Source organism: Musca domestica, unplaced genomic scaffold, assembly GCF_030504385.1.
Source record: "Musca domestica strain aabys unplaced genomic scaffold, Musca_domestica.polishedcontigs.V.1.1 92, whole genome shotgun sequence".
Taxonomy (NCBI): Eukaryota; Metazoa; Arthropoda; class Insecta; order Diptera; family Muscidae; genus Musca; species Musca domestica.
Genome location: NW_026712441.1, coordinates 2391067 through 2416092, shown reverse-complemented (window position 1 = coordinate 2416092; position 25026 = coordinate 2391067). Strand labels below are relative to the sequence as shown.

Genomic DNA, 25026 nt, shown 5'->3' with positions numbered 1-25026 from the left:
TATAACAGTACCGCCGAAATGACTGAAAATCACCATTTTTAAAATTGAGAAATAATTCTGGCAAAAACCCGTTCACATGGTCCAGATTTTGGTAAAATCTCCCATAAAGTGGTACCGCTCGATTTAAGGTATTTGAGGTGTTTTAACTACAATTTCAACCATCATCGGGAGGTTTTTGAACTTGAATTAGAACTTTTAATGAATTTGTCAGAAACTAGATATTTGAAGTTCGAAACGGGTTTGTAATGCAATTGGTATCTTATTTTCGAAATTAGCCAACATTTACCTTTACTTTAACATAGTTGATGTTCTTAGGGAATTCAAAGCCAATAATATTTGTTTTTTGCAATGTGTCTCCTTAATTTGCGTTATTAATCGGATATTTGTTGTGCTACTCAGAAACAATATAGAATATTCAAATTCGATGTGTCGACAAATGGTTTTCTTTACGAATGGTATAGATTGCCAAATGTTCGAGATCGCCAAATTTTTTTAATTCTATATTTTAGAAATGTTGATTGAAATTAAATTTTTGTATGAACTTCTTAGTTTAAAGAAAATGAAAATTTTTATAGAAACAACTTTGATCTCTGTAACATCCGATATTTAGTCTCTTCTACCTTAATTATACTAAGCCAAAATGTTCATATTACATTTTATTCATCCTATTATTTTAGACAGCCTACTGTTGGCATCTCGGTGACATCTTTTGGTCAATATATACAATACCTTTTAATATTTGACATTTATGAGTTTCAAGTCTTCTTGCGACATCTACATGTGATGAAATTTATTTTTACGTTATGGACATCTTGTGGGTATTACACTAAACTACCCTATTCGCCGTATTGACTTTTTCGCCCTAAAGCTTATAACATTTCTCTTCGCGGACGATTATTTTTTCTGTTACTCTGTTAGCGATTACACTGAAAGCTCTGCAAGTTTTCGGATGGCAGTAAGGGGAAATGTTGGGTTTCTTGTCAAATGGATTTGGACGTTAATTAACAGACCATTGCTGCATACAAAATCAGTTGAATACGAGATAACAAACCTTAAACAGAGATATTACGGTACAAAATTTTTCTACAAAGCGAACGGCAAAATTATTGTTCTAATCTAGAAAAAAAGAAAAGAAAAAAATAATAGAAATAAATTATACCTACTAAAGATAGAAAAGAAAAATAGGAAACAACAATCTGAAGAGGTGCAAAAAATAATAAAAATATAAATAACAACAATTGCAAGCAAAAGCAATAAAAATATATAGATTTAACACTTAATAAGTGCAAAACAAAATTGAAAATTTTCTGTCGCATACCGGTTCAAAATAAAATTGCAAATAATTAAGGAAATTTCAAAATAGGAATTTTTTTTGTTTTCTTTTTTTACAAGTTTTTTGTTTATTTATTTCCTCATTACGCCGATAAAGGTACTGAAAATATTTCCCATTTATTCATATTTGGTCTTTTGAATTTTTAGCTTTATTTAATTTCGATTTGCAAGGAAATTTAGAAAATTGTGTGCAATATTCCATTCCATTTAATCTATAACAATAAAAAATTACATAATTTTTATTAATAAAAAATAAAGAAAACAACTACCAATCAATTCTTTTAATAGAAGCAAATTAAAGAAAAATCTACGCAGATACACACACAAAATAAAAACCAATTTAACAACAAAACATCCTCATAAAGGATTCTGTGGATACACATACCGTTGGAAAAACGAAACTCAGTACCCATCAGCGTATACTTGACACACACTCACACGCATCCAGCTGCCACTGTAACAACTGCAACATCCCCGTTAATTTATCTCCTATCGAAAAGAGTGAGAAAACTGCAAAGTGAGAGAGAGGGAACAGCTTTTCAACAAGAGAGTGAGAACTAAGTTCGCCAAAAGCACTGCAACATCTCTGTAACAATGGCTGATGTTATGAACAACGGTACTTCTCTCATGGATGCTGGAGTTCCTGTTCCAGCCCCGGCCCAAGCAACAGAGACTCCACTGCTAATTTTGGATGATACGCAAAATGTTAAGGAACAGCAACAACAGCAGCAAAAACAGGAACCCCAACAAATGCAGGAGCAACAAAAATCAATTCAAATACAGGATAATTTAAAGCAGGACCTCGAGAATAATAAGAAGGAACAGGATGTTAAGAAGGAACAAAATAATGTAGAGCAACAGCAGCAGCAATCCAAACAACCACCAAATTTGGATACCAAACCACAGGAACATCCACAACAACAAAAACAACAACAGGAAATAACTCAAAAACAAAATTCAGAAACAAAACAACAACAACAAAGTCAGCCACAACAATTGGAACTTAAAGGTAAGAATGGAATTATTTATAAGAATGTATATTTAAGTAAGTTTCAAATATAATTTGAAAAATAAAAATTGTGTATTCACTCCATGGATTCACTAAACTCAAATTTCGCAGGATCTAAGCAAGAACTACAAAACTATTTATCGGTCTAAAGATATCCGTCAGTTAAAATGAGATATAATCCATATTTTTATACCCTCCACCATAGTATGGAGGGTACATCAAGTTTGTCACTCCGTTTGTAACACCTGGAAATATACATTTTAGACCCCACAAAGTATATATATTCTTGATCAGCATAAAATTCTATGTCGATTTAGCGATGTCCGTCTATCCGTCTGTGGAAATCACTCTAGCTTCAGAACGAATTGAAGTAGATTGATAAAATTTTACTCAAATGTATATTATGTCTGCAGGGCTTTTGGTATTTGGTATAGCCCCCATATATCGGTACCTCCCGATACTCGGTATTTTGATGATTTTAGCGACATTATTTACTGGAATTGTTTCAAATTTGGTATTTGAAGTTCGTAATGGATACTAGAGTCTAAGACACAAAATTGTCTATGTAGGTCCATGTCATCGTATAGCCCCCATATAACGGTTCCTCCCTATATTCGGTATTTTGATGATTTTAGCGACATTATTCATCGAAATTGTTTCAAATATGGTATTTGAAGTTCGTAATGGATACTACAGCCTATAAAAGAAAATTGTCTGTGCAGGTCCACGTTTTCATATAGTCCCCATATAATAGCACCTCCCTATATTCGGTATTTTGATGATTTTAGAGACATTACTCACCGGAGTAGTTTCAAATTACGTATTTAGATTTCGTAATGGGAAGTACAGTCTGTGACAGAAAATTGTCTCTGCAGTTCCAGGTCGTCGTATAGGCCCCATATATCAGTACCTCCCTATATTCGGCATTTTGACGATTTTAGGTACAATACTCACCGAAATTGTTTGAGATGTCATGTTTGAAGCTCGTAATGGATGCTAAAGCCTGTGACAGAAAATTGTCTATGCAGATCGAGGTCTTCGTATAGTTCCGATATAACGGTACCTCCCTATATACGGTATTTTGATGCTTTTAGCTTTATTTACCGTTTATTTCAAGTTTCGAATTCGATTAAGGCAATGGCTTATAACAAACAACGCCTATGTAGGTCCACGTCGTATAGACCCCAATTCGGTATTTTTAATATTTTAACAGAATTTTTAGCGGATTATATTTTTTGAAAATTTTCAAATTGGTTCCAAATTGTGGAGGGTATTCAAAGTTCGGCCTGGGCGAACTTACTACTTTTTAACTTGATATAATTTGACTCATAATATTAAAGCATACATTTTTCGCGGGTATAATGGACCACTACTTTTGTGTGAAAAAATAGCAACATTTGCATTTTACCGAAACGCTGAAAATACACAAAAGTCTAACTTCTGGCTTTTTTATGCTGATTTCGTTGACAAATATAACCAAATATCATAGACAAGCAGATCAAAGAGATGAGTCTAAATTTAGAGATACAGATGGGCCTCTTGCTTTTGGAGACGATCCAAAATATTTAGGGGTTCAAATGACCCAAAAACAAAAAAAAAATCCTGATCACACATATAATCCAATAGTCATCCAAAATGCTAGAACTTTTCCCTGTCCTTAACGATTGAGGCCAATCGACACGTCTGAGAAGAGAGTTAAGGACAGGGAAGAGTTCTAGTATTTTGGATGACCACAATAAATAACTGCTAAGGGTAATTTCTGGGCAGTGTTCCGTGACATAATTTCAAAAGCGAAATCTTTCAAAATGGATTTGGACATAAGGGAGCTTCTAACATATTGTAGTGTAGTAGGGTATCACATGGTCGGCCCGGCAAGACTATACCCTTTGTTTACTTATTAAATTTTGTATTGGGGGGGTTCCTTTTGGTGGTGGGTTTGTGATAAGGACGTGGTTCTGGAAGTGGGTTCTACAAGTGTACGAAAAGTAGCAAATTGTAATACATTTACTACAATTTGGTATTCAGTGAACATATAGTGCTTGAGATTTGGCATTAGGATCGCTGTTCATGTGTAGCGCGGAAATAAGGTGGTGGACTTTTCGCTGACGGTGTGGCGGGTACTGGCCAGTTTATACATACGTTAGTCCATTTTTGAACTTGACCTGCCTACAGATAAAATGCGTATGTGTGTGGATTTTACATACTAGTCAGAGAGACATGGTTAAATTATTTAGATTTTTATGCTGAACAAGAAATACTTTGCAGTGTCTAACATGTGGTTAAAAGGGGGCTCTCTCTCTAAACCCTCGGTACTTGCCAGAACCTCTAACGAAGCTCCACAAACAGTGACGATATGTTGGTGAGCGGAGAAACAACCCGTTGATATTTAGGTTCTTGTTTGGTCAGACTTTCTAGTTTCTGGTTTGAAGGTTTAGTGTAGCTTCCACTACACGATAGAAAGTCAACAAGAACCTAAATAGAAATAGAAAAATTTAATCTTTTGTTATAGCGTAGGATATTGCAATTTTGAATCTTTCTGAAACATTCCTTGTTAAAATTTTTCTCTTTTTATCAAGGACTATAATCACATAAGGGTAACATAAAACTCCGCAAAACGTGGCAAATGGAAGTTATGAACATTAAAAAAAACATAATATCATAACGTCAAGATATTACACACACCCAAACAATTGAATTGGAAAATTTATTTAAATATCAAAGTGCATTAAATGCTGTAGGAGAGGGATGAAGTCGACGACCCAGACATTTACATACTTTTTCAATTGGTATGTGATAAGGATAACTGATGGAAGGAAATGGAAGCACATAAAATGATGATATTTATATACGTCATAATTTATGCTGGAACACTTGTGGGTGTGGGTGGCACGTTGCCTATCTGCCTGTCTGTTAGATGTTTAAGTGTTCGAAATTTTTTGCAAATGTAGACAATTTTGTTCCTTTTCGTTCCTTTTGCCGTCATAACAATTGCTTCAATTGTCGTTGCCATGAAATGACAATGTTAACGACTACAATCAGTAGGCGGCGAGGACATTAAGAGCTAGAAGAGCATCAAGACATTGTAATCAGATATTTGAAAATGTAAAACAAGCTATCTAAGAAACGAACATGTCCTTTGGTTGTGTCTTATTTTTGTTTTGTCTCAAAAATGTCTTAGACTTGTCTTTTTTTTTTTTTTATTCTGAATTCGAACAATTGTTCAATTGCGGACAATTGTTCGTGCTTTTTTCTAGAGATTTTTTCCTTTCACTCCATATATATTCTATTGTTATTTAAAGCACTTTGTTCAGAGCAAAGTGTAGAGTGGAGCAAGAAAAGTTGTAAACCTCGGTAGAATTAAGAAGTAAATTCGTGCTATTTTTTTATTATACATCTTACTGTCAATACATCTTGTGTCATAAATCTATTGGATATACCAAATCAGAGATGAGAGCTTGAATACGCTTTTTTATACTCTTCACCAAAGTGTGGATATTATATTAGAAATATAGATTTTTTATCCCACAAGTTAAATATATTCTTAATCAGTATAACATTCTATGTCGAGTTAGCTTTGTTCGTTCAGCAATTCCTCTATGGAAATTACTCTATCTTCCGAACGAAATGAAGTAGATTGATAACATTTTACTCAGATGTGTTTCAGGACTTTTGGTATTGAAAATGGGCTATATAGTTTCACGTTTTTTTGTTCCGACCGATTCAAGATTTTTTAGGGGTGTTTTAGTTCCAATTTTGAACCGAATTTGCTTTAAATTGGCAGCATGTGTACCCATTAGGTAAGAAACATCCTTGCATAGAACTGTTAATATAGGTCTGGGTTTTGATAAAATCTCCATATAAGTGTAACACCAGAGATTCGGTATTTTGATGATTTGTGTCACACTTTTCACCGAAAATAATTAGCATTTATAATTTGAAGTTCCTAATGGGTGTTAAATCCTTCGTATAGCCTTCATATAACGTATTTGAAGTAATGGGTACTAAAAATCATTATTTTGATGATATTACCGACATTATTGGATCTATATTGCCAATTCTCTTCCGGGGTAAAATACTCACAAGGAACTCCTTTTGTTTTACGACAATTCCATTAAAAAATTTGGCTAAAATCATCAACATACGGAACATCTGGGGGTACCATTGTATGGGGACTATACGATATCGTGGACCTACAGGGTGAGATGAAAAAACTGTAACTAACTTGAGACTGCTGTCACGTCTAAACTACTCGTCCGACAGCTGTTGAAATTATTTCAGTGACAGCTAATTATATTGTTTACAAGCGTACAAAAGCATTTTGGTGAGAATTTTCCAGAAAATAATTTCTTTGTGATGGAATTCAAGCGTGATAGTGTGATTTCTTTATATTTGATTGGAAAACCACAAGTGGCTATCGTTAGATGACTCTAGCATTTAAATGTGAATAAAACTTTTGTATTTCGTACCATCGCTCGTTACCGTGATACTGGTAGCATAGCCCGACGTCAAGTAAGTGGATGGAGGAAAACAGTTACATCAGCAGAAATGGTGCGAAAAGTAAAGAAGCGACTTGATCGAAATCCGCGTCGCAGTGGCCGAGCTGAACATATTGCAAATTCCATTCGGCAAATATTGAAAAATGAGCTCGGGATAAAGCCATTGAAATTCCAAAAAGTGCAAGAATTTATACCGCAACGGAAAGAAAATAGACTCAAAAGAGCTAAAGAGTTGCTTTGCTTGGCCGAAAGTGGTAAACTGCCGAATTTGGTTTTCTCCGATGAGAAAATATTCGTTGTCCAGCAGTTTGTAAACAAACAAAATGATCGTGTTTACTTGGCAAAGAGGTCAGCTGAAAATGTGCACCTTCGGTTGGCCACCAGAACTCAAGCGCCGGCCATTATGATGATGTGGGCCGTCATAACAGCCGATGGTCGCTCACCGCTCGTATTAATCGACCCTGGCCTCAGAAAAAATGCCGAATATTATCGCGAATACTCTGGAGTGTGTATTAAAGCCTTGGGCAAACCTCCGGATACCAATCCGTTGGACTAATGTATGTGGAGTATTTTCGAAAGCAATGTTAGCACTAAAAAATACCAAAGTGTCGATCTCCTCAAGCAAGCGCTTCGCCGGGACCAAAATACCGCAGAGCAACATTAGGGTAGCATAGGACGGATTCATTGCCCGTTTGAAGGCCATAATTCGTGCAAAAGGTGACCAATTCGAACAAATCTAAAGTTATTCTAAAATTTGATGCTATTTCCGATATTGTTTGCTTTCATTCAATAAATATTAAAAAAATGTAAAAATTATGGCCTGTGTATAAACAATTACCTTTCAGTAAGTAACGTACTCACAGAGATCTCCTTGGAAAGAATTTCAGACAATGCCACTGAAAAATTTGGCCAAATCATCAAAATACCGAATACCGTTATATGGGGGATATACGATATCGTGGACCTATATAGAAAATTCTCTAAAAGGGGGTAAAGTAGTCACAAAGAATTCCCTGTGTAGAATTTCAGACTAAAGAAACCAAAATACCAAAAATCAGAGGTATCGTTATTTTTGGAGCTATCGTTATTTTTGGATCGATATAGCCCATCTTCGAACTTGACCGGCCTGCAAATTTGTGCAAAATTTTAGCTTTCTATTCTTATTCGTTTTGACCTAGCGTGATTACAAAGATAGACGAACAGACATTGCTAAATCGTGTTAGAATTTTACTCTGATCTAGAATGTATACACTTTGTTGGGTCTAAAATTATTATTTCGATGAGTTACAAACGGAATAACGAATTTAATATACCCTCTATACTATGTACCGTGGAGGGTATAAAAATACCCCAAATAGCGAAACACTTATTATCATCTGATTTGGTTGGAAATTGTGGCAGAAACCTTCAAAATACCGAGGTACTGTTATATGTGGGCTATACCAATTAGTGAATCTGTAGCGAATATTTTTTGCAGGGAGGGAACGGAGCGAAATAAATATTTTACGCTGATCATTAAAATATATATACACTTTGGGGTCTCCGATGAATATTTTGAGGTGTTGCAGTCGGAATGACAAATTCAATGTACCCTCCATTGTATGGTGAAGGGTATAATTACACAAAATGTAGTTATACATATTCGGTGTATATACAGGGACTTGAGTTACTATGCATTTGTAGAATTTTATTTAAGTTTAAAAACTTTCGAATTTTTGAGAAAGTTTCAAAAAAAAAAATGTTTTCAAAGAAATTATGAGAACAAACTTAAAAAACAAATGACATCAATGAACTCCATTAACAAAATATTTGTTTTGATAAGCACAAAACGTTTATATTGTTTTTGCCGCACCAAATTAAACCAGGTGCATACCAATAAAACCGAAAAAAATTCGCACAAAATTGTTTTGTTGTTGTTCTTGTATACTATTTCAAAAATAGCCACGTTCTTCATAAAAGTAGTCTCGTTTTATTTCTACACTACAACAGCGCAGCGTAAAAATGAGTCACACCAAACTTTGTCAAATGCCAGAAAGATCTTTCATCACAATTAGCATTTGGCCGGTATTTAAAATTCAGTGTCCAACAAACGAAACGAAAACACCACCCGCGAATGAATGTCAAATGAAAAGAATCAGCAAAATAAACAAAGTTTAAAGCGATAATTAAAGAACAAAAACCCAAAAAGAAAACAAATTACGAATTGTCTTCTTTTTTTGTTTTCTGAAATACAAAAAATCTCAATTAAATGTTAATGATTTAATTAAATTAAAAGCTTTTGTGTTATCATCCTGACCTTTACAAGGCAAGACGTTAGAGTTCTTTTTGTTTTCATTTTGGGTATGGCTGTCGTGTTTCGCTTTCAATGCAATTTATGAAGGACACTCCTAAGTCCTTTAATGGAGCCTCCATATATAGAAATAACATTCACCACTGCGACACACCTTCACAAGACAACAAAGAATGGAATAACAAATGTCCCGATAGCTAGTCACGCTGCTGACGCTGCCGATGGACATATCTGAAATATGGCTCAAAATATACGAAAATAAACAAAGGAAAAGCAACGAAACAAAGCAAAGTGGTTGATAAATATCCTGATGGGATATGACAACTAACGACTGCGCAATATACACACGATGAAACATGCATGTTATCCTTGCTGCGCTTCGAGGTTTGGGATATTCCCATTGCATGTCAAGTTTCGGAGGTGAATTCAGCAGGCGGGTGCGTAATGAACTGAGACCAAAAGAAACAACGGAAGGAAGGGTTGGGTTTAACCTGGCTATGTGACACCCGTGACCGATGTGCCGGATATAATAGAACAACAGTGTCCAGAACAGTTGAAACAAGTAGAATGAGTTCCGAAAGTGGTCAAATCGAGTGGTTTCCTGAGATGAAATGGGAAAATTAAATTGAAATCCTTTTCAAGGCTGATGAGATATGTTACTGTGACATTTCAGTTTAATATAATTCTTGAAAATATCGCTTCCAACTATTGAGAGAGGTATAGCTCGGGCTACTTCATCTGCTTTTATAACCTCCACCATACTATGGAGGGTATATAAATTTTATCGTTCCGTTTGCAACTCCTCAAAATAATCCCATTCATCGTATTCTACACGTATCCCCATTTAGAGGTAGAATTCTGAAATTTGAGATGAATGTTGCTAATGGGGAAGATGCATTAACGTTTTTTATACCCTCCACCATTTTATGGAGGGTATATTAGCTTTCTCATTCCGTTTGAAACTCCTCGAAATATTCATAATAGACTCTACAAAGTTTATATATTCTTGATCAGCGTAAACTTCTAAGACGATTTAGCGATGTCCGTTTGTCTGTTGTAATCACGCTATCTTTCGAACGAATTGATAAAGAATGCTAAAATTTTGCAGATATGTGTTAAATTCGTAAACGGACCATATCGGTCCACGTTTTCGTATAGCCCCATATAACGGTGCCTTCCAATATTCGGTATTTTGAACGACATTATTCAACCGAATTGTTTCATATTTCGTATTCAAAGCAAAGACCTAAAATGGTAAAGACTAGATAAAATGCATTTTGAGCAAATGGTTTGTGTCTATGCTATCTAGATAACAGTTCATGACAGGACCATGTTAATATAAGAAAATACATTTATAGAAAAAAATCACAAACAAAAGTTTGAAAAATCCATAAATTGGGTTTCAAAATTCTATTCCATAGACTTTCCAAATTAATTGCATATTGCCTAAGCGGTTAAAATGGCATAACATTGTTAACTATGTTGTCGCGATATTATAACAACAGAGGTATTTTCAAGGGGTTGCCATATCTTGACACCACCTTGTCCCATCTTTATACTTCTATGTCTTTGTTCGAAGTTTGTAATGGGTACTACAGCCTTTGCCTAAAAATTTCGTATGCCGTTCATATAACGGTACCTCCCTTTATTCGGTATTTTGATGATTTTAGCGATGTTATTCGTTATTCGAATTGTTTCAAACTTCGTACTTGAAGATCTTAATGAAATCTCTTTGATAAAAAATGACTAATGCAGGTCCGCGTCTTCGTATAGCCCCCGTATAAAGCTCATCATTTAAACGGTATTTTTTTGTAGACACAAACCATTTGCTCAAAATGCATTTTGTCTAGTCTTTACAATTTTAGGTCTTTGCTTTTAAATGGTGTAGGGTATTAAAATTTCGGTCTTGCCGAACTTAGCTGCTTTTTAACTTTGTTTTTTTTTTTTTTTTTTTTTTTTAAAATCGAACTCGAATTTAGTGCCATTTAATATGATGTCAACGGATATAGTTAAAATATAGAATTAGGGTGGGGAACTAGGACTAATACAAAAAGGTGGTTTTTGAAATGTGTACCAAGTGTAAGAACGTTTTCGTAAAGCCCGATAAATAACGTACCTCTACCGGAACACTGAGTGAAAATGTTGGGAAAATTATCAAAACTACGAGACAAGTGTCTGAATCGAAATTGAACAATATTGGTCAAAATGGTCGAAGCGTTGAATATTAAAAACTGCCTCAACGTGGGGAATAAATGTCAGATTTTCTTCAAATCTTTACATTCAGATATTTGGTTTATGTTTGTGAAAAGTGGGATATATCGATATATTTTCGTCTTCATCGAAGAGGTTTAGCAAGTATTTCTGGCCATATCAAAGGAATGACACATTTAATACGAACAATTTTCATTTGACAGGGTAAACCTGTCAATATTGAAACACTGGGCGCCATTTTTTAGTGAGATTCCACACAACATATTGGCAGTGATTTGATACATTGCGTCCTTCCTGTCCTGTTTGACCATATCCTTGCAAAAATAATTAAATATAGAAGCTTATTTGTTTGGTCCCAGGATAAAAACTATTAAAATTTGTTGTAATTCGTTCAGTGTTGGATAAATCTTCAATCGATATCACTTTTACATTTGTACACTAAATGCGTAATATATGATCAAATAGAACAGATTTTGTCTCAAGTCCAACTAAGTCCAGCCTAAATGTAAGTTTATGAAATTCGGTTAAAATTGGTTTAGATATATAAAATAGCTCTCATACATGTGTTTTATCCGATTTGATATTTAAGATCCTCGAAGCCGTAGTATGGCGCCCAAGCGAACTGTTCACTGAACCAGCAGCTTACATAAGGTTCAATTCATTGGCACGGTTTTTGATTTTGGACTCCTTCAAGATCTGCCATCCAAGTCGCCATCGAGTTGATATAGGTTTTGCACTTCGAATTTTCTCTGGTTTTTATACCCTCTTTAAAGTGGCGTCCAAGCGAACTGTTCACTTAACCAGAAGCTCCTTTAAGTTTTAATTAATTGGTACACTTTCAGATTTTAAGCTCTTTTTTGATGCCATCTGAGGCCCATAGATGTTATAGAATATCGGTTTAAAAGTTTGCATTTTATTTGATTTGTTTATCCCGATTCTACATCCGAATTATTCACTGAACCAGCAGTCCATTTAAGGTTCAATTCATTTATACAATTTTTGATTTTAGATTTTTTTTAGATCTCATCCGAGGCCCAAAAGTTGGCATCTTCTTTGAATTGTTTACCCCGTTTATGGGGCGCCCAACCGTTTCTACATCTTAATTCTTCACTGAACCAGCAGCTCATTCAGTGGATTTAATTTATTGGTTCTATTTTCGGCACCTACTACTTCTTGATGTGGCGCCCATGATTTCGTGTCGTAAAATTATTTTCGAGATACAAAAAAATCGAAACCCAAAAAAGCAATAAGACCCCATCTTCATAGATTTTATACGATTTCCATTTTATACGATAACAATGAAATTTGGTGCAATATGTTAGCTACAGCCGAGAATTACCTGTGTCTAAATCGGTGCAGATCTCTCAAATTTCTTGTAAATTATACCAACCAACCACGCTACGTTTGTAACATTTTGTTGAATTTTGGATCATAGGGTAAGTGTGCCAGTAGTCGGCACTTTTAGGATTTTCGCGTTTTTAATCGCTCACCATTCTGAGTGGAACAGTTCACTTATTATAAAGTTAATTTATTCAGATTCAAAATTTTGTACAGTTTTTGCAATAATAAATAAAGCTTTAATAACTTTTTATTAAATTTCATAAATTTGTAGTTTTATTAAAACAATGCTTTTTTGCCAGTAGTCGGCACCCCTTGCCAATTGTCGGTATGGCATTTTCCAACAGTCGGCATACCAATTTTTTTTTGTAAGAATAATTAACAATAATAATAAATTGATTCATTAAAATATAATATTTTTGTTTAGTTAAACTGATTCGACGTCTTTATTGCACTTTTCTTAAGAATATGAATTGTTGAGGACCTTCACAGACAAAAATTTAATTTTTATTAGAATAATTCATATTTTCTTAGCGAAATTGTGCACTAAGATAGCTGACAATATATTTGAAGTAAACAAAATACATTTAGTTATAATAGTTTCATTTATTTGGGCTTAAAAATAAAAGGAGCCGACTACTGGGACATGCCGAACTTAGGCACACTTACCCTACTATTAACGTTCGAATTTAAAAAAGTCAGCATAGTTAAAACAAATACCTCCGTCAAATATAGTTGAAATCGATTCAGATTAAAATATAGCTCCCATATATTAGTACCAACCGAATTCCGTAATACTCATTCAATAACGATCATATTTGGTATGATTTAGTTCACAAAATTTGCTAATATGAAAACATATAAGTTATTATATAGTCGACCCCGAGTTTTGTCCATTCCTTACGGGTTTTCTATTTATACCCTACAACACTATGTGTTGGGGGTATTATAAGTTTGATTGGGCCAAAAATTATGTAACACCGCGAAATATTGGTTTCCCACATAGGAAAGTATATTTCAATCTTCCTATCTCGCCGGGATGAGTCGATATAGCTATGTATGTCCGTCCGTCCGTCTGTCTATGTTAATTTGTAATCACTCTATAGGTCGCAATTATGGCCCGATCTTCACGAAATTTAGAATGGAGGTGGGGTTGGGGTCAGAATAAAACCCTGTTTCTTTTGGAGATGATCGCATAATATTTAGGGGTTGAATTGGACCAAAAACTGAAAAAATTCCTGATTTTGTACTTGCTCCACAGGTCGCAATTATAGACCAATCGACGCGGAAGATAGTATGGGGCTAGAGCTTCCAATTTTGATGGTCATCGGGTAATATTTAGTGGGTGAAATAGGCCTCAACTTTTGTCTTAAATAAAAGTCAACTTTTCCACTAAGCCGCGAATATTTTTAATCCCGGCGAAATCACAAATAGACGAACCGGTCAATTCTGACCGTTACGTAAATTCCAATAGTAAATATATCGGATATATAGCGAAATATATGCAATGTGTATATACAAAAGAAGGGGATGTTTGTTAGAATGGCTTATATCTCAAGAATGGCTGGACCGATATTGACAAATTTTGTCAATTCAGAATGCCCTCTTGACATAAAAGCATAAAATCTTAAAAAATCGCTGAAAAAGATACCAATAACGATTCTTACGAAGAGCTAAGAAGAGCTAGGCCTATTGTTTTCAAAGATGTCCGCAATATATTTAGAGGTTGAAATGGACCAACAACTAACATTTTTCCTGATTTTGCAGCCGTTAAAAGGTCACAAATAGAAACCAAAGGACACGAAATCTCGCATAAAGTTAGATTTTAGGACAGCGGGTACAATGGATCACTACCTCTCCTACTGCCCATTGGTGAATCAGTATATGATGATTTCTATTACCAACTATCCTCCAACATAAACCATATTTTCAGCCTTATTAAGGTTGATAGACTTTTAATGAAACTTATTACAATGGCTTTTCGTTTCTTCCATTCACTCTGATGACATACATTTCACTAAGTAGCTGATGCAGATTACTTGGTGTAGACAACAACGAAGAGAAAAAGAACTACGTCCGTACTATCACTTATTCTTCCTCTTCCTTTTTGATTGCTTTATGGGTCATGCATTGACATCATAAGTCCGATCAATAGAATAAATCGAATTAAAGTTGACACAATATAATCGACCAGCCGACATGCACACACCGACACACAAGCATACCCACCCAGTTTAAGAACCTGCTACAACACAACTCACGTCATTTGCAGACATTTTTCCTGATAACAACGAAAGATTGGTTGGTAGCAGCAAAAAGAAGGAGAAGAAAAAAGAAAACAGACAAAGCAGACGAAAAGAAAACACTTTTCTTAAATGACATTCACGTAATACCGTCCATATCAAACGAGGCAAATCAATTGCATATTTGGTCGAGACGCACAGACGTCGGAGGACGCACTCATCAGCTTTTCTGGCGACCACAATGCATTACGCTTGAGAGGATTGAGGGGTTAGTGAACCCAAAGTGTGACAATTGCACACTTTTTTTTCCATTTCTATTTATTTTTATTTTTTCTTGTTATTTTTTTTTTTTCTTTCTTTTTCGTTTCGGCTGCTGATTTTGCTATTTCTTGTTTTGTTCAGCATTAATGCCTTATTTTCATTCTTTGAGTAAAACGACGGCATGAAAACGTCCGCCAAATATGCCAAGACAAGTGGTAACAATGGGAGCAAAGAGAAAAATATTTGTTGTTGTAGATGGCAGAATTAGTTTGAGATGCCTGAGAAGCTATCGCATTAAAATATGTGGGGTTATTAACTGTGTGCATAGTGTTGCCATTGCGTGGATTGTTAAAACCTGAGAACAATTTCGTTCTGCATTACCAGACTATTATAAATAATGGACTCCTCCTAAAAAAATACAAAACAAAAGGACCTTTTTTATACCCTCCATTCCGTTTGTAACATCTCTAAATATTCGTCGTAGATCCCACAAAGTATACATATGTACTTACTCATAATGAGGATAAAATTCTAATTTCGATTTAACGATTTAACGATATAGCCCATATTATTTGACGTAGAGCTTAAGAATTTGGCAGAATATATTGTATTGTGTCTAGGATGGTTGGTATTGAAAATGTGTTTTATCGGTCCACGTTTTGGAATATTCCCCATATAGCGGTCCCTCCCGATATTCGTTATTTGATTATTTTTGCCACATTTTTCTATAGATTTGTCCAAAAATTGTTATTTGTAGTTCATAATGGATTGTAGCTCCGTTGGTGCATAGTACTATTTATACGGTCCACGTTTTGGTACAGCCTCCATATAACGGTACCTCTTGATAATCGGTGTTTTGATGATTTTTGTCACATTTTTCCACGGAGTTGTGCCAAAATTGGTAATTGTAGTTCGTGATGGGTTCCAGCTCCTATGGCGTTTTCGTATAGCTCTCACATAATGGAACCTCCGTATATTCAATATCTTCAAGGTTTTCACGCATTTTCCACGAATTTGTCTAAAAATTGTTATTTGTAGTTCATAATGGGTTCTAACATTGAACATTCAGGTCCACGTTTTCCTATAGCGCACATATAACGGTACCCACCGATAATCGGTATTTTGATATTCCTAGTCATTTTTTTCCTTTATGAATGAAGAATAATAAACTGATATTTTGTAAAAACTGATATTTTGTAAAAGAATTTGACACAAACTCATATAAGTACGACTTTAGCACAAAAAATAAAGGGTTTTGAAATCTCAGACCAATTTTTCATTTAATGGTATAGTCGCCATTTACAGGTACCTCACAAGTCTACGTTCCCAACTAATATTCTCTTGAGGTTACAAGTTCAGTAGAACATTGTTAAAGACAAAATTCTTTTTGAAAATAAACAATAACTTTAAAAAAAACTAATTTTTTTGAAAATAATGTTACCCAATACATTTACCTCAAAATAGAGTTTCTCAACCCCCAGACAAAGTGTACGGATATACGGAACGTACATCATAATATAAACAATTTGCACCGAGAAAACCCATTTGGAGTTCTACTATTCCGACCCAATACCATTACACTTATTTGAAATTTCTACACCCCAGAGAATATTGGTTGGAAACGTGGTCTTGGGAGGTACCGTTATGTAGGAACCGAGTATACCAAAACATAAATATATGTCGAAATTTTCAAATTTCTAACCAAATCAATTAGAAATAAGTAAATAATTAAAATCAGGAGGTACCTTTATATGGGCACTACTTCGTAACATTGACCTACTTTGAAAATTTTCTGTCGAAAAGTTTTCTACTCCCTTAGAAACCAATATGCCAAATAAGGATTAAATCTATTGAAAAATGTGTCTAAGACCCAGGAAATAGATGAAAACAGGGGATATCTTTATATGAGTGTTATTCTAGTTACCAACATTTGCCAAAATTAGTATAAACTAGTAAAAAGGTTTATTTCTGTCATAGGAAGTAGTACCCATTGACAACTTCAAATATCAAATTTGAAACAATTCCGGTGAAAAGTGTGACACAAATTATAATAATACCCAATATCTGACGTTATACGAAAACGTTGATCTCTATAGCCAATTATTTTCCAGAGGAGGCGGCGCCTATCAGTTTGAGGTATTTCTGTTGAGCAATTTAGCTGAAATCCTTAAAATACCGAATATCTGAAGGTATGGGGACTTTATCAATACATGGACCTATATAGACAGTTCAATGAAAAAATTGTGTCTTCATGCTGGGAACAAAACCTGCAATTTGGTTTATAATTATGGGGAAAACAACCAAAACACTTTAAATCTAGCCGTATAATACCAAAAGTCCTGCAGACATAAATATATCTTAGTAAATTTTGATCAACATACTTCATTACGTTCCGAAGTTAGAGTGATTTCCACAGACGAACAGATAGAGAGACAGACGGATGGGCAGCGATAAATCGACATAGAATTTTATGCTGATCAAGTGTATATATACTTTGTGGGATATAAAATTATATTTCGAAGTGTTACAAACGAATAGACAAACTTCATATACCCTCCATACTATGGTGGAGGGTAAAAAAATACTGCTAAAATGTAAAAACATACTTGAAATCGGCGTATGCCCTTATATTGGGCTATACCAAAACGTTGACCTACATGACCCATATTTTGTACAAATGATTCTCCTCATAATTCGTAAGCCTGTATCACATTTAGGAGCTCTATCTTAAATGTTGTAAAGTATAGAGCAAAATATTTGAGGTCCTTTGTGTATGGTTAGCACTATATAATGGACCCTAAAAAAGTTTGGTCTGAGAAGCCAAAACCCCAATAATAATCAATAATCAATAACCGAATACCCCACCACCACTTGAAATCTGGCATCTGGCTGTTGCGCAGTATAATATAATTGTAGATCATTATGACTTGTTGCGATCCCTTTTTAAAGGGAGCTTTCGACCATTTTTTAATAAAAGAACCAAAAAGATTGGTGAATGCACGTTATGCCTAAAATACAATCTTTCTTAGGAATCCTATCCCGAAAGTTTCAAAACTTTCCCTCCCTTTGCGTTTTCGGTATTTTTATGATTTTAGCTACATTATTCACCAATTTTTTCATGTTTCGTATTTGAATATTTTAATGGCCTATGACAAAAGTTGCCGATGCAGGTCCATTTTGTTGTATAGACCCTAATATGCCTACGTTCGGTATTTTTAAGATTTTAATGGAATTTTTACGGATTTTATTTTTTTGAAAATTGCCAAATTCGTTCCAAATGATGGAGGGTATTTAAACTTTAAACTTATAGCATTTTTACTTGTTGTTTCTATTTTTGTGACGAACAATGCCATTATTGTACATGGTAACTCTACAAATAAATACATATTTTTCCTAAATGAATTAACCCAACAAATATTTTGTTGGGACAAACAGTAGTTGGGAAAATGCAGCGGAAAAATTTCAATGCAGCAATTAAAATGCAATCACATTTTGAATTTTAACGCTTTGTTGTTGTTGTTGTTGTTGAACGGGTGTTCGTACAGAGTGTGAACGAACACACAACGTAACGAATTAATAGAAACGACAATGGTGCAACATTTGCATGTTGCGATAGTGATCGGTGCTATTAAATGATTAATATAATCGTTTGACATATAAAGTTTTAGAATATGCATTTTGTTATCATATTTTTAATGGGGAAATATCATTTCAAATATAATGGATATATCAAATATTGATTGGTAAACGGGTTTGTATTGGTTTCTATTTTGAGTACTACTATCTTTAGTTGCGTTATAGTAGGAATATCTATTGCGATAATAGTTTTATTTTTGCAATGAGTCAGACATTGGAATTATTATATACAAGGGTTATAAATAAAAAGTACTGGCAAGATAATATTAATTGAACAAGTTACAATGTCATGTTCAGACGTGCTATAATTAGAGGAAGCAATTGTTAATGTTGCACACTTTTACAAAATGTTTTTCAAGATTGCGAATTTCGGAAATGAAGAAAAAATAGGGCTTATATACAGTTGTGAAATTGAAACATTTTTGTAAGAAGGCATGATATATTGAAATATATTATGTTGTTTTAGCCGTACAATACAATACGATACACTGTGTCAAAGGGTCTTTGTGCATTTGTTTGTAACTTTCAGAAGGAGACGAAAGAAACCCAAAGTTGCTGTTGATGATCTTCATTGAATCACATTCTGAGTTATGCATGTCCGCCCGTCTGTCCATGTATTTTAGTATTGAGATGAAATTGGGACAAGTTGTCTTTTTTAATTATATTGTGGCCATTTGTGTAATATTTGTCCAAATAAGATGTATTTCGGCACATCCCACCGAATTCAGTCTAGAAACAAAAAATCGAAATGTGGTGAAAATGGGGTTAGATGTAGCTATATCTGTATATATATATATATATATATATATATATATATATATATATATATATATATATATATATATACAGATACAGCTATATATATATATATATATATATATATATATATATATATATATATAACCCCATTTTCACCAAATTTCGATTTTTTGTTTCTAGACTGAATTCGGTGGGCCTAGAAGCAAGTACTTTAACTTTTGTGTCAATTGTTTTGGTGTCTGAATTCCTCATATTCGTAATATTCACTCTATAACAACGATATGTTGTACCAGATATCAGATACAACCCAGAAATACCTCTGCCAAACTTTATCTACATCGGTTCAGATTTGGATATAACATACAGGTATATCTTCATCGGATTGGCGGTTATCGTGCGCAATATTTTTAATATCAGCTCAAATTGAGTGGATTTTGGCATATTCAACTGAACTTTTCCATTTCGTGAAACTCGGTTTCCACTTATCTATTACTCCTATATGTATTTTCATACCCTCCGTCATGGTATGGAGTGTATGTTAAGGTTGCCATTCCGTTTGTAATCCCTTCAAATATAAATTTTAGACCCCACAAAATATATATATTCTTGATCTATGTCAATTTATTGATGTTCGTCCGTCTTTTCGTCTGTGGAAATCACTCTAGCTTCCGAACGAAATGAAGTAGGTTGATAAAATGTTATTCTGATGTATGTTAGGTCTGCAGAACGTTTTGTATTGAAAATGGGTTTTACCGAAACTTGTTGGATATTTTAATCACAATTTTAATCCGAATTTAGCAGCATGTGTTCCCATTATATAAGAAACAACCTTGCATAGAACTGCCAATATAGCTCTAAGTTTTGGTATAGTCCCCATGTAACTGTACCTTCAGATACTCGGAATTTTGATGATGATTGTCACACTTTTCACCGAAAATATTTCAAATTTGCAGTTCCTAATGGGTACTACATTCTATGACAGAAAATAGCTTATGCAGGTCCATGTCTTTGTATAGCGCCCATATAGAGGGATACCTAGACATTCAGTATTTTAATGATTTTAGCGACATTATCCACCGGAATTGTTTCAAATTTCGTATTGTAGGTTCTGCACCCTGTTACCGAAAATGTGACGTATGCAGGTCCAGTTCTTCGTATAGGCCCTATATAACGGTACATCCCTATATTCGGCATTTGGATGATTTTAGCGACATTATTGAACGAAATTGTATCAAATTTCCTATTCGAACTTCGGAATTTGTACTACAGCCTATGACGAAAAATTGTCTGAGGGTCCACGTCTTCGTAGCTCCCGATATTGGGTGTTTTGGTGATTTAAGCGACACTTTTTACCGGTTATCAGTTAAGCGAAATTTTTCGACGGAATGGTGGAGGGTATTAGAACTTAGCTCCTTTAATTTTTTATCTTTAAAGTTTAAATCGTGAATATTTTCAAACAACTTTTTTGTTAATTTCAATCAATAAATTAAAAAAACACATTTTTCATTAGTTTTAGTCTTAATGGTGAATTTAAAAATTGTCCAAATTTCAATCTTGAATCGTTGAATTAAATTCATTTCTGTATTTTTATGGTGACCAGACCATCTTGATAGTCATACTAAGATATAAACACCTAAGTTATGACAAATGGAAAATTAATTTAATAATATTCTTTTGCTCTTTTTTGTTATAACAAATTGTTAAGGGCAAGAATAATATTAGTAGCATGATCTTGTTTTTGAAAATCTCAAAAATACATATGTCAAGTTTTGATTGTTCTTTTGTCGTTGCCTCACTGTCGTCATGATGATGGATTGAGATTTTATTTAAATTTTTGTAAAGTTGATAGACACATGAGCTCATACAGAATAGTTAAAAATCTTAACATATCATCAATGTAGTGTCGTCGTTGCTGCTGTGGCGCTATTTAAGTCAAAATTGTACTCTATCACAACTCTGATAGCCATTCATTCGCTTAGAGAGACAAACAGACAGTCAGTTAGACGGTAATGCGAACACATTTATTTAAATATGAATAAAGACTGGCGGCGGCAGCGAACAAGCCAATGCGATTAGATTTCACTGGTCGGCAGCAGCGTAGAACATAAATTAAGAAGCACACAAACACATACATATACATTCAAATTTAGTGTGCCACATGAAGTCATCAAATTGATTAATAAATAGTCTCTTGTGAATAGAGGTCCATATGTGGGCTTGTCTGTCTGTCGGCTTGCCCGTCTGTCCAGCGACCTGTCGTTCCGTAGGAACTTTTCTGCATTTGACATCATTGAATAAATAATAGTAATAATCGTCGAACACGCGTATAGAGCTTTTTTGTAGGTTATTTTTTCATCACAGTGATAACATTAACATTATGGCTACATTTAATGGATAGCAAAAACTACACTGGGGGAAAATTCAAACCAGTAAGATAGAATTGTCCGTCAGACTATTTTCAAAACTAAAAAATAAAAAAAGTGACTGAGAATATTGTTAAATCGTTAGAGTGGTCTACGTAAACCTTGCTAAAAGACGATTTTTTCCAAGACTTAAATTGATGACTTTTCAAATGCCTAGTAGGGCCTAGTTAAATAAAAGATTTATATACTATGGTATCCCGAGCAAACAAGCCAACACCGAGTCAACGAAACGCCTGGAGCTAGAATCATTCTCACTTTTGGTGCGTGTGATAAGGCCGTGTTTTTGCCAATTCGTACTAAAAGAATACGAACAAGTAAAAAAACATTAAGTTCGGCCGGGCCAAACTTTTAATACCCTCCACCCTAGGGTAAAAGAACATTAGAAGAAATGTGGCAAAAAAACATTAAAATGCCGAATATCGGGAGGTACCGTTATATAGGGGCTACACCAACACGTGCACCTATAATTACAATGTTTCGCCACACGAACTAGGACCCATTATGACCCACAAATACCAACTTTTACACAAATCAGTGAAAAAATGTGGCATAAATCATCAAAATACCGAATATCGGGAGGTACCGTTATATGGGGACTATACCAGAACGTGGACCTATACATGCAATGTTTTGCCACACGCTCAGGGACCCGTTGTGACCTACAAATACCAATTTTCAGACAAATCCGTGAAAAAATGTTGCATAAATCATCAAAATACCGAATATCGGTAGGTACCGTTATATGGGGGCTATACCAAAACGTGGACCTATACATGCAATGTTTTGCCACACGCTCAGGGACCCGTCATGACCTACAAATACCAATTTTCAGATAAATCCGTGAAAAAATGTGGCAAAAATCATCAAAATACCGAATATCGGGAGGTACCGTTATATGGGGACTATACCAGAACGTGGACCGATATATCTCATTTTCAATACCAACCATCCAATACCAACCATCATACACACACTTGTGCCAAATTTGAAAGGTCTACGTCAAATAATGTGGGCTCTATCGTGATTTCAACAGACAGACGGACAGACAGACAGACAGACAGACGGACAGACAGACAGACGGACATTTCTAAATCGTCTTAGAATTTTATGCTGATTATGAATATATATATATACTTTATGGGGTCTACGACGAATATTTAGAGGTGTTACAAACGGAATGACAAAGTTAATATACCCTCCTACCCATGGTGGAGGGTATAAAATACTAAAAATACTTTGTATTAGGCAAACGGAATGTACGAAAAGTACTAAATGTTATTAAATTTGGTATTGAGTGAATGTATGGGAAATTTGATATTGAGGTCCCTGTCGGCATTCGAAAAGTGCTAAATGGAACTAGTTTTGGATCACTGTTGGTGTCTAGGATAGTGAGATATATATCGTTTCGGATATGCGTACTAAAAGCTATTAAATTTGGTGGTAATTTGTCTGAAATCCTACAATTTTATATTGAGGTCATTGTTGGTTTCTAGGGTTTACATGTGGAGACGTTGAAATAGCTTTGGACAAAAAATTGGATGTGTGTTCATTGTGCAAATGTCTTACTGATATCCTTCTCGGTAGACCTTAAAATAAAAGATTTTGAAGACTTTTTGATGTAAAAGCTAAACATTTCCCTATTATTATTTCCGAAAAAGAAAAAAAATTAATATGATATAAAACCTTGAAAACCTGATAAAGCTGTACGAGGCATGTATTTATGTTTAAAAAATGTATCAAACTGTTGGAATGCATCTAAAATTTTGGGGTGGACTTTTGTTATTGGTGAAGAAGTTTGATAATGTATGTTTGATATATCAAATAGAAGCCTTGCTGGATGTATGTAACGACTTTGGCGCAGTATACAGGTGGAGTAGGTTGTTAAATACGGATCAGATGATATCAGGGCTCAGAGATGGGGACGAGAATTTCCCTTTATTAAAAATTCGAGCAAGAGTAATCCTGCGAATATAAAAGAAAACGACTGTTTCTCATTTCTGTGTGAAACTGGAATATAAGCGAGTATGCTTCGTCTGCTTTTGAATGAGAAGAAATTGGCTTGAAATCGAGTAGATTCTACTTTTGCCGAGTATTCTTTCTGAGTTTTTACAATACCGTTCGTATGTATGAGCTCTACCGCTCGCTCGAGTAAATAGCAAACCGGAGTTCTGGATAAAATATAAAAATCTGAAGCGACATAATTTTTCAGTGTACACATAATGATGAATGATATTATCACATTCTGTTTTTTTTTTTTTTTTTTGTATAAATATTGAATGCACCTTGTATTTGATCTCAGGCAATTTAATACAAAAAATGTCGTTTTATTAATCTTCATAAAACTACTCAAACGATGCACTGGGAGTTCCAAGTATAGATTCTTCTTTCAGAAAAAAATAGTTTGATGTATTCATAGTAAAATTAACTCACGTTTGAGGTTGAGATTTGGTAACATAACAGGAAATATATGTAGAATTTTCAGAAGTAGGAAAATTATATGGAAATGTTATAAGGTAGTTTTGCCACATGTATTTTGTAAATATTTTGAAAATGAGTTTTTAAAAGTGAAACAATTTGTCTTATTTCAACCACTGTTGGATGCGAGACGCTTTTCTTTCATTATAAGTCCGTTTGTTCAAAAAACAGAGATTTGTGTATCATTGAAAAACATACCATCTTTATTTTCATGAAGGATTTACTTCCAGAAATGTTTATTGGTGATCCAACCAACATAAGGGCTTAGTTTTAAAAGTCGATCATTTAAGTAATATAGGGGTACAGAACCATTTTTCTGTGTGTTGCATTTTTAATTAACTTATTATACCCTTTATGTAAAATGTAGCAATATATGTGGATCTTTTGAATTAGTATTCATATTTTATGACAACGTCATATACATAATTTAATTATTTATTGTAAAAATTATTAATTCTATAATTTTTGTATTTTCAGGTACGTAAACACATAATATTCCACAAAGGGTAAGCAGATTACAAATAAAATAAAATTGAAACAAAAATTAAATATG

General features: G+C 34.2%; 1 protein-coding gene across 1 annotated transcript; it reads left to right on the top strand.

The window, feature by feature from the left end:
- The first annotated feature begins 995 nt into the window (after positions 1–995).
- On the top strand, positions 996–25026 carry LOC109612490 (nuclear transcription factor Y subunit beta-like). The gene is made up of 3 exons (XM_059131988.1): positions 996–1070; positions 1480–2341; positions 24951–25026. Exons 2-3 carry the CDS (start codon positions 1927–1929, stop codon positions 24956–24958), a joined length of 423 nt encoding a protein of 140 aa, XP_058987971.1. The 5' UTR covers positions 996–1070; positions 1480–1926; the 3' UTR covers positions 24959–25026.